The sequence below is a fragment of the Corella eumyota genome, chromosome 4, assembly GCF_963082875.1.
Source record: "Corella eumyota chromosome 4, kaCorEumy4.1, whole genome shotgun sequence".
Lineage (NCBI taxonomy): Eukaryota > Metazoa > Chordata > Ascidiacea > Phlebobranchia > Corellidae > Corella > Corella eumyota.
The window spans coordinates 12445655-12457245 of NC_137493.1; the positions used below are offsets into that span (position 1 = coordinate 12445655).

At 25.9% G+C, this 11591-nt stretch overlaps 1 protein-coding gene across 1 annotated transcript; it reads left to right on the top strand.

The window, feature by feature from the left end:
* The first annotated feature begins 1053 nt into the window (after nt 1-1053).
* Nucleotides 1054-5622, top strand: LOC145750858 (uncharacterized). Its single transcript, XM_082566931.1, has 16 exons — nt 1054-1123; nt 1496-1672; nt 1873-2023; nt 2139-2248; nt 2434-2607; nt 2841-3041; nt 3129-3241; nt 3330-3443; nt 3556-3732; nt 3838-3969; nt 4039-4102; nt 4189-4297; nt 4437-4483; nt 4629-4696; nt 4847-4908; nt 5000-5622. Exons 1-15 carry the CDS (start codon nt 1054-1056, stop codon nt 4877-4879), a joined length of 1740 nt encoding a protein of 579 aa, XP_082423057.1. The 3' UTR covers nt 4880-4908; nt 5000-5622.
* The last annotated feature ends 5969 nt before the right edge of the window (nt 5623-11591 follow it).

Below are 11591 nucleotides of genomic sequence, written 5' to 3' on the forward strand. Positions count from 1 at the left end.
ATGTCATCTAAAATGGTAAGACATTAACGACAAAAGACTTCGAGTGTTTTCATACATACCAGTACGATCTTTTAATGATTTTCGCGCGAGCCGTATAATTTCTGTTAGTGGGGCCCGCGTTTGGGCTAACCTTATTACATTTTAAATGTTTGGTGTTATGCTTTTGTAAAACAATATTAAACCCCCTTTAGAAGAATTTAACAATACCAACGCAAGTGCACGAATACTTGGTTCTTAGAATTTTTATATCCTGCAACTATTGTTCGACTCTGTTAGTCACTCATTGTCTTTTGTTTTAATTCCTTCGTTGTCTTTTGTATTAACTTTAATGATAAATCATTAAAGTTGCAAGCCTCATTAGGCCATGCATAGATTACGCAAGGTATTTATTATTTTAATTTTAAAGATGTTTAATTGTGTATTATCACAGCGTTTAAATAACAGTAAAGGCGTCTATTAAGATAAAGGTTGTGTAAATGTAAAATGTGCATAGATCAAAGCTAAACAAACTGCGCGCCGTGAAGAATTTATGTAAAAAACATTTTTTTTTAAATAAATATGATCTTTGCTAAAAAGGTAAAACGTTTAAGGCTTTAGTTTTTTTCTTAACGCCTTTTATTTTCTACGTATTGGTGCACAAGTTTTGCTTTTTATTTTTTACTTAAGTTTAAAGCAAAAGCAAAAAAATTTTCCGCTAAATAGCATTCCCTTCGTTTATCTACTTGTTCGCGTCTTCTTACAAACCTGCATTTTAGGTATAAATGTGGTTGTGAAAACAAAATATAATTAGGTGGGTTTACTATTGTTCGTTGTCGTTTTATCGAGAAAGCTTTATTTGCTACATTATATCAATTTAACCTTCTCGTTACTAATCGTAAAGACAGTTTTTATTTTTGTGTCATTTGTGAAAGTGTGGCTAATGCATCAATAAACTCTGTTAGTGTTATTTTTCTTTGCTGTCACTAATAAGACATATTATTTTTATTAGAAATTATATGTTAACTCAAGTTATAGCAATTTTTTTAGATATCTTGAAATCGTATTAACCTTGCTATGACTTTGTTGGATCGTCTTTGGGTCTATATGCTAATTCTTTTTTGTATTTCAACGTGTAGTAAAGGAGGTGGGTTTGTATACCTTTGTAGTAGATTCTACTTTTGTAGTGTTTTTATGCATTGGCAATAAAAAACGAACTCCTACAAAAGAAGTTAATTTTTTTATACACAGTTTTTTTATAAATAACTTGCACGAAAAATTAGTTAAGGGCTCAACTATCTTTGTTTATTTTCAGTTTATTATGATTTTATTAACTTATGTAATAATATTCAATTTAAAAAAAACTATTAATTTGGGGAGGTTCCCCTTATTTAAAGCACGTGGTGATAAAGATTTCGACTCTTTTTTTATTATTTCTCTTTGCGATGTAACAAAATTTATAAAAGTTATCTATTATAATTAAAGAAAAAATTAATAATTAATATATAAATTAATTAAGCTTGTAGCGACAACGTAGTTGGATTTGGGGATACTATATACAGTTTATCAGACAATCAACTTAATGTGGAAAATGCTGAAAATTTTTGTCAAGAAAATGGTGAAAATTTGGCTTCAATTCGAGATCAACAAACAAATGATTTTATTGTTAATTTTCTTAACAACAAATATAGAAATGGTAAGTTCAAATTTATGTAAGCTTAACAATTTGCACAAATTTATTGTAAATTATAAGTTTTTTATGTAATAATAACTGATAACATTTTGTGATCTTTAAAATAGTAATGATCAACTTTCAAATCCTTATTACCTAATAATAAGTGTACTTTAATAATAGTTCCTGCATTTTAATATGTACAGATTTTATTTTACTCATAGGTTTGCAAAGAGTGTGGATATTTTACAAAAGAGTAAATAGTGGACCTGATTATGGTCGAGGATACAGATATGCTTTATCACCTGAAGAAACAGATGGTTGGATGAGTGCTGGACATCTAGGAGACATTGCTTATGTTGATCTTTATAACAGGTTTATAACTGGCTGTGGCGGTTAATAGTAATTAAGTAGTAACTGTAATTCGGAATTTTAATAAATAGAATTAAATAAATCAAACTGTTTTGCAAATAAGCTATTTAAATTTTAGTTCAAGACCAGGATTTACACAACCTCTTACATTTTGTCAATATCGATTTACAAGATGGGGTATAACAGTGGGGAAAAGACCTGATAATTGTGGTGATGAACCTGCTGAAGGTAAACAAATCTATTTAATACTTTTTAAATATTAAAATGAGCTAAATTAAAATTTTTTTGTTTTTTTGCAATTTTTTGTAGTAAATACGCAATATTTTGTGGATAAACATTACTAAACAGGCAACAATATCACAATAACATTTTAAAATATTATGTATATTATAAATTTAAATCTCCATGTACAGGACGAACTGTTTTTGACTTTCAATTTTTTGGATCTCCCAATAATGTCAACTCATTGAAAAGATATCTTTTAAATAGAAATACTCAACCCTTTTCCACCAAGTTAACTGCCACTGATGATTCAAGTCTTGGTATTGAAGGATTTGTGGTGTTACAAGGAACTACCTTTGTTCCAGGTGATAAGTGTTGTTAAAAACTATATTAATAATTTATTTTAATTTATAATATAAAATATTAAGTTTATCACATGGTAGATAATTAAGTTCCTTTAATTATTTTAATTTAAATATAAGTTAGTAATCAGTCTTTTCAAGCACATTTGTATGTTAATGAATTTTTAAATGACAAAACTTTTTGCCTAAAATTGTTGAATAAAAAAACTTTAACATTACAATTTAATTTACTATAGATATACCAGACACTCGAGTTATAATTGGAGCAAAATATTCAAATAACAATTGGGTTTGGCCTGACCAAACTCCAGTTAACTTCTTTACATTGCTACAAACTCCTTCTTATCTGTGTACAGCATTTCATTATGAAAATGGTTCTTGGAATCTAATACCAATTAACTGTACAGAAACATACAACTTTGCCTGCCAATATCAATGTAAATAAATTTTTTAAGTTATAAATAAAAAAATATTCGAATTTCTTATTAATATTGTTGATAATTTAATTTAAACTTATATTTTAGTGACCATACAAGCTTACCCGGTAGAATGTGATGGTAACTCTATTAATGTAACCTGGAGTACAAATTTATTAACACTTCAATCAATCTATTCTAACTTGACCTTAAATGTACAAGTAAGTTAGTAAAAAATTCTTGTTGTTAATTCATTTTATTCGCAATGGGAAACACTAGATAATAGGTTTAACTTTTATAATACTTTAGGTGGATATTTTATTATCTGGTTCACAGAGTGTAATTTTATCAAATTACTACAGTTATAATCAATCTTATGCTGTTGTTACTGGCTTAATATCTAGAACTACCTACATAACAAGGGTAAACATTAAACATAAATTAAAGTAATAAATTTATTATTGTATATATTTTGCAATTAATGTAGCCTTATATTAAAGTGATAAATGATACAAATCTTGTATATTGTTTGTAGGTAACAATAATACTAAGTATTTGTGGTAGTCAATCAGTAACATCATACTCAAGTGTTACAACCAGTTTAGGAATTCCTGATGTTATAACTTTATCTTATGTTGATTCAACTCAACCTGGTTGTATTATCAAGTGGCCAATACCAACTAGTTATGGGGATGACATTCTTTCATATGAGGTCAGTCATTTAATATCTTAACCTTATTTAAACGAAAATAAATGTTTTAGTTATTTGTGTTTTTATTTTGACAATATATTTTAGTTTATAAAATTTTATTTTTAGATTGAAAGTTGTGGTAATGATATAAAATACGCGAGAACTTTTGATTCTAAGAAATTAAACAAAATGGAAAATTTTTATTTTACTGACATATCCCTCAACATTTACAATCCTAACACAACTGTTACATTTAGTGTAAGTTATATTTTAATTAATTTTGTTTATTATAAATACAATTTGTCCCTTATATTTTATTTGTTTTAGATAAGAGCAAGATATTGTAAGGGTTTTGGAGAATGGGGAAATGTAAATGGAACTTGTAAACCAGGTTTATATATTATTGTAATTTTTTTTGGCTAAACCTAGTTATGGAAGATTAAAGTATTACATACTCTTATCTCTAAACATGTCTAGGTATGCATCCAATAAATGTCTGTAAGGGAGATATAATTGGATCTGTTTTTGGTGTATTTGTGTTTATCATTCTTGTTGTGGTTGTGGTTATATTGATAAGAAAACAAAGGTGAAACGTCTTATCTTGTAATAATCATAATTTTTAAATATTTTTTTGTTAAAACGAAAGTAAAAAATTGATGAAAATTATTTTCGTTATTAACAGGACAATTTTTAAATTACTCAATATTTATTTTTCTTAATATAAGGTCTTCAACTTTAACAAAAGAAGCACCTCGAACTGCTACACGACCTGGTATGAATTTAATTAAGTTTAAACAAAACAACAAAATAAATTTCTGTAATTTATTTTAAATTTAACTGCATTTAATCTTTTTATTTACTTTAACCATTTTATTATATTGTTTATCTGTTGAATTGACTAACTAAATGATTTACAGGTGCTGCTTCTGTACCATTAGCAGAATCTTCATATGCTAATGTAATTAACACAACAGCAGTTAATCAGGTTGAAAAATAATATATTGTTACAGATTTTAATGGTGTCTTTTACATTATAGCACAAGTTTTTTGTATGTTTTTCAAAAAAAAACAATTAGTGTACGATAAAACTGTTAAACATTTACTTTTTAACTTAAATTTTATATATTTTTTTTAGAATTCTGTTTATGAAAACCAGCACTTTAAGTAATAACTTTATCAGTTTAAACTTCTGAATAGGTAATAAATTATTACATTGTTATATACTTTAAATATGTATTTGAACAATTTTTAAATAAATATTTTTTTGAATTTAGTTTTTTTGTTTTAGGAAAATTTTACATCACCAGATTGGTCTAACAATCGCCTAGTATAAGGAAATGGTTAAATATATATCTTAAAAACCAAAATTACTTTATTTTTCAATAAATAATTTTAATATATAAAATATTTCATAAAAATAACCCTTAATTTTGAATTTTTTTTTTTTTTTGATTTGATTAACTAATTATTTACTTATTTATGCCAGTTATAGTGTTTTTAATTTTTGTATTTACATTTTTGTTGATAGCATAAGTATGTCAAATTGAATAATTATAAATAAAATGCCACAATTTGGTTTTATTTTTATTTTAATACCCCCTTACTTAATTTTGTTATCTTACTAGACACTAAAGTGGTTGTAGTTCGAAAGTAAAAAACTCTGATATTATATAATCTTTTATAAAATTGTACAAAAAACTGAAAGTATTGATTGTGACTTTAATAGCCTAAGCAGGAAATATTAATAACCCACAGCCACCCAAATATCCTTTGAAGCTTTTGTGCTGTTAAACTTCACAAAATGGCTGTCTCCACTTATTTTAATTGATTGTTAGGTTCTAATTTTAAATTGTAAAAATAATTTGTAAACAATTTTTATGTTTATCATTTTTGCGAAAATTGTAATTTTATACAAGCTTTTGTTGATGATGTAATTTTCTTTTATTCTTAAGGTCATGACTAATAATTGTTCTTTGCATAAACTTTCAGATTGATGAATCAAATAAACACAATTAGAAGATAGTTTTTAAAGTCTTTTGTTTGTTAAACGGTATTAAAAATATTTTGTATTAATCCATTGTTTATTTTAGTTTACTAGTTCACAATTGATTTTAGTAGGCTATGAGCTAAACTGATTTTTATTTTAATTACTTATCGATGGAATTTATGATATTTTGTAGGTATAGTCTTATTTAAGCAGTTGGGTATTTAAAATATGTGCTCATTTAAAAGAAAATTTTTTTTTATTAAACAAACTTGTTTCATGTAGACAGTCCAATGTAAGGAATGTGTCTAATAAAGTTTGAAGTATTATTTTTATTGCTGCGGCTTATTAATATATATTCTTTTTTAGTTATGTTTTATTGATTATTAGAGAAAAATTTAAAGTAACTTTTATGGTGATATATAGCCTTTTGGACTTCTTACTGATTATTTTATGTATTTCAACTTTAAGTAAAGGAGGTAAGAAATTTTTGACAACACAATAATATTACAACTTTTTTGTCTTAACTTTTCGTCTTGCTACATACCTGTAATTACAAAACAAACCTTTGCATAAGTAACCTATCATATTGTGTTGATGTTTACATAGCATGCTGTAACAGCATAGTTGGAATTGAAGATACTATATACAGTTTATCAGACAATCAACTTAATGTGGAAAATGCTGAGAATAATTGCAAGGAAAATGGTGGAAATTTGGCTTTAATTCGAAATCAACAAACAAATGATTTCATTGTCACTCTTATTAACAACAAATATAGAAATGGTAAGTTTAAATTCATATGTATGATTAACAGTTTGCACCTTAGCATTAAAATGGTCAAATAATAAAATTTTATGTTCCTATTAATTTTGAAGATGTAGGCTACTTAAAAAATGGGTTTTTGCTTTTTAATATATAGATTAATATTTATTTTATAGGTGTACGAAGAGTGTGGATATTTTACAAAAGAGTGCAGAATCAACCACATGAACAGGGTCGAGGATACAGATATGCTTTATCACCTGAAGAAATAGATGGTTCGATGAGTGCGCGACGCCTAGGAGACATTGCTTATGTTGATCTTTATATAAGGTTTAGTATACTAAAAGTCTAAAAAAAATTTAATTGTCAAATTGTATTTTAAATCTATGAAAATTTAAAAAAGTATTTTTAGTTCAAGACCTGGATTTACACAACCTCTTATATTTTGTCAATTTCAATTTACAAGGTGGCATATAACAGTGGGGGATAGACGCGATAATTGTGTTGAAGAACCTGGCGATGGTAAACAAATCTACTTGCCCCATTATTATATTTTTGTTATTTTAATTTTTTGTAGTAAATATTCAATATTTATAACCTAGATAAAAAAAATTAAACATGAAAAAATTGCCAATAACTTTTTAAATAATTAATAGTATATAAATACAATAAACTTTAATCTCTTTATCCAGGACAAACTGTTTTTGACTTTTTTTTTGGATCTCGTTTTTTTTTTTTTGGATCTCGTGATAATATTAACTCTTGGAAAAGATATCTTTTAAATAGAAATACTCAACCTTTTTCCACCAAGTTAACTGCCACTGATGGTTTAAGTCTTGGTATTGAGGGATTTGTAAGGTTGCAGGATACTACCTTTGTTCCAGGTAATATTGTTTTTAAAAAAATAAATAAAATCATTTAAATTTATAACAGAAAATATTGAGCTTTTTAATTCGTATCTTTGTTAGTTCTTTTATTTATTTAAGTTGTAAAGTTTAGGTAAACTATAAATATACAATAAAAAAGTGTATTAATTGTCTGTTTTTTAACTTTTTAAACCAAAAGTAGAAGAGTTCATTTATTTATAGAAAAAGTTGTTTGGTATATGATATCATTTTATGTTGAAATAAAAAATATTTTTAACGTTACTAATAAAAATGTTATAGATATACCAGAAACTCTTGTAATAATTGGAGCAAAGTATTCAGATAACAACTGGGTTTGGCCTGATCAAACTTCAGTTAACTTCTTTACATTACCACAAGCTCCTAATTTGTGCACAGCTTTTCATTATGAAAATGGTTCTTGGAATATAGTACCAATTACCTGTGCAAAAACATACAACTTTGCCTCCCAATATCAATGTAAATTAACTTTATAAAAATGAATAAAAAATGGTTATCAAATTTGTAGATAATATTGTTGGTAAGTTAATTTAAACTTATATTTTTAGTGACCACACAAGCTTATCCTGCACAATGTGATGGTGACTCTATTAATGTAACCTGGAGTACAAATTTAGTGTCCCTTCAATCAATCTATTTTAACTTGACCTTAAATGTACATGTAAGTTAGTAAAAAACTTTGTTGTTAAGAAGCAAAGTAATTTATTTTATTTGCAATTGAAAATACTGGGTAATAGTTTTAACTTTTATAATACTTTAGGGAGATATTTTATTATCTGGCGCACAGAGTGTAATTTTATCAAATCAATACAGTTATTACCAATCTTATGCTGTTGTTAGTGGCTTAACACCAAGAACTTCCTACATAACAAAGGTAAAGAATAAATATAAATTAAAGTAATAAAAATTATTATTGTGTATATTTTTTAAATTAATGTAAACTTTTATTAAAGTGATAAATTATCTGATTCTTATATGTTACTGGTAGGTAACAGTAACATTAGGTAATTGTGGTAGTCAATCAGTCACATCAAACTCAAGTGTTACAACCAGTTTTGGAATTCCTGATGTCATAACTTCATCTTATGTTGATTCAACTCAACCTAATTGTATTATCAAATGGACAATACCAACTAGTTACGTGGATGACAATGTTTCATAGGAGGTAACTTTGTTTCATAGGAGGTAAATTTTATATCTTAAACAAAATTTTTAGTTTTTTTGTTTGTACTTCACAATTTATTTTAGTTTATACAAAAATGTTTTCTAGATATTAAGTCGTGGTACTGATATTATTTATGGAAGAAATTTTGATTTTAAATGATTAAACAAAATCAAAAATTTTTACTTTACTGACATATCCCTCAACATTTACAATCCTAACACAACTGTTACATTTAGTGTAAGTTATATTTTACTGTATTAAAGTTATCTTATTATACAATTGGTTTTAATATTTATTTGTTTCAGATAAGGGCAAGGTCTTGTGAGGGTTTTGGAGAATGGAGAAATGTAAATGGAACTTGTAAAACTGGTATATTATTGTACTTGATTATTTCAGTCTAAACCTAGATATGAAAAATTAAAGTATTTAAAACTGTTTATTACAAAACGTGTCTAGTTAGAAAAGCCTAAATAATTTTTACAAAAATTTCAAGCATTTACAACATGCTATGTTTATTAGCTACATTCTTATATTTGTTTAAAAACAAAGCATGCTTATAACCTATATTTTTAAAATAAATTTTAGGTGTAGTTGGTAATCAGTCCAAACTAAATGTCTGTAAGGGAGCTATAATTGGATCTGTTGTCGGTTTAGTTGTGTTGATAATTTTTGTTGTTTTAGTAATTATATTAATGAGAAAAATATTAAATTTTTATTCCTACTTAGAAAGTTAAACTGTTAAAGTTATTACTTGAATGGCTGAATTTCATAAACAGAATTCTAGAAAAAAAATACAAATTGTATGTTAAAAGGTAAACGTTGAACAGTTTCAAGGTAATGAAGTTTTATGGTGCATAAAGATTTATTGATAATCCTTCTTTAATTTTTATCACATTTAAATAACATACATAAAAACCTGGCGCAGTTAAGGTAGAAGACAACATTCAAATGTAAAACAATAAAATATTTTAATTATAATTTCAAGTTAACCTGATTAACTGATGTTGTGTTAACTACATTAGCATATGAGGATTCTGCTACTAGTACAGAAGCAGCACCTGTTAATTGTTACAAGTTTAATTTAAATAACATTTAAAATCTGGACATGTGATAATTTAAAGCATTAGGTTTGGAATATATTTACATTACTTACTCCTTAATTTTACTTTAAAGATTAATATTTAGTCAAAATCACCAAAAAAATAAAATAAAAAGAGTGTTCAATTTAAATAATCCACAACCAATTTGATAAAAAAATTAAATTGAGTTCTACTTTAAATCAGCTTAATTAATTTTGTACCATATCGTGCAGCTGTTCGAGGTGTTTCTTTTGGTGAAGTTGAAGATCTAAAATTGAATATAAAATTTTACATCATGTAATTCATATTTTATAAATTGTTTTTACAAAATTATTCATTTCTAAAAACTTTTATTTTTTACCTTATTTTATTTATTATTTAAATGATACTTTAAAAAAGTATCTTAAATTGTTTTTGAAATAACTATTTCTAAATTTGTATTGTGACTTAGTTTTTGGTGTTTTAGAAAAATTTTAACATTACCAATTAGTCAAACAACCATCTGGAATAAGAAATTGGTTAAATATTTTTTAAGAGTTACAATTAGGGTGTTTTTTTAATTTTTTTAAATAGCCTAAGACTGTCAAATTAAGAAATAATAACAAAGGGCCACATCTTGATTTTTATGTTTATTTTCATAACTAACCTGTCTAATTTTATTTAATTATTGAACACTAATGTGGTTGTGGTACTAAAGTAATAAACTCTGATTTTTTTAAATCTTTTACTAAATTATACAAAAACTAAAATGATTAATTGTGCCTTTAATAGCCTAAGCAGAAAATATTAAAAACCCGCAGACACCTAGATTTCTGTTGAAGCTTTTGTGTTGTTAAGGTTTTGCAAAAGTCTTGCCTGTTCTTTTTTTATCTGATTGTTAGGTTTGTAAACAAGCTTTTTTTTCTTTTTTGCAAATTTTTTTTATACAAACATTTGTTGATGATGTAGTTTGTCCAAGAAAGCATATTTTAATATACAGTCATGCAAAATTAATTTTATTTTTTAAGTCATAACTAATACTTGTCTTTTGCATAAACTTTTAGATTATTAAATCAATTAAACATTATTAGTAAAACGCTTTTTTTAATTTCATTTTTTATTGAATTGAAAATATATACTTATAAAGCAATAATCTTTTTTGAATTTTTATATTGTTACAAAACATTGGCTTTTAATTTAATTACTTTTGCTGTTTTAATTGGCTTTTATGATTTATTTGTTTATTATTTTGAAAAAATTGTTGTACTTTTAAACCCCAGTTAGAAAAAATAAGTAATTCACAAGCAACTACATGAATACTTTGTTTATAGAATTTTTATATCATGCAACTATTTTTATATTTTATTTGTTCCTTCCTGTTTTTTGTTTTAACTTTACAAATGACGAATCACTTAAAGTTGCAAGCCTTTCCAGGCCATGTATACATTACGCAAGTTATTTATTATTTCAAATTTAAGGTTGGTTGACTAAAGATAGCTTTTTTATAGGTTGTTAAATTGTATAGCTAACCAGTTGTATAATTTCTGTTAGTTGGGTCTGTTTTCGCGTTAACTCTTTACAGTTTAAATGTTTATTGTCATGTTGTAGTGTGGTCTTAAACCAGTAGCTATCTGCTGTTATTTTCATGTGCAGGGTTAAATTTAAAAATGTTAATCCAGTTAAACCACTTTTCGTTATTTAAAGCAGATACTAATCATTATCCAGCAATCATATGTTTAAAAAAATTAACATAAAGGCGTAATTCAAATATGTATCGTTTAAATGTCAACCGAAATAGTAAGACATTCAACTACCAAACACTGCAATCGCGTCTTTTAATACATAAATCAGTACGATTTTTTAACGGTTAAGTTTTGCGCGAGCCATATAATTTCTGCTAGTGGGGCCTGCGTTCGGGCTAACCTTATTATAAACCCCTGTTGGGAGAATTTAACACTACCAACGCAAGTGCAGAAATACTTAGTTCTTGTATTAACTTTAAT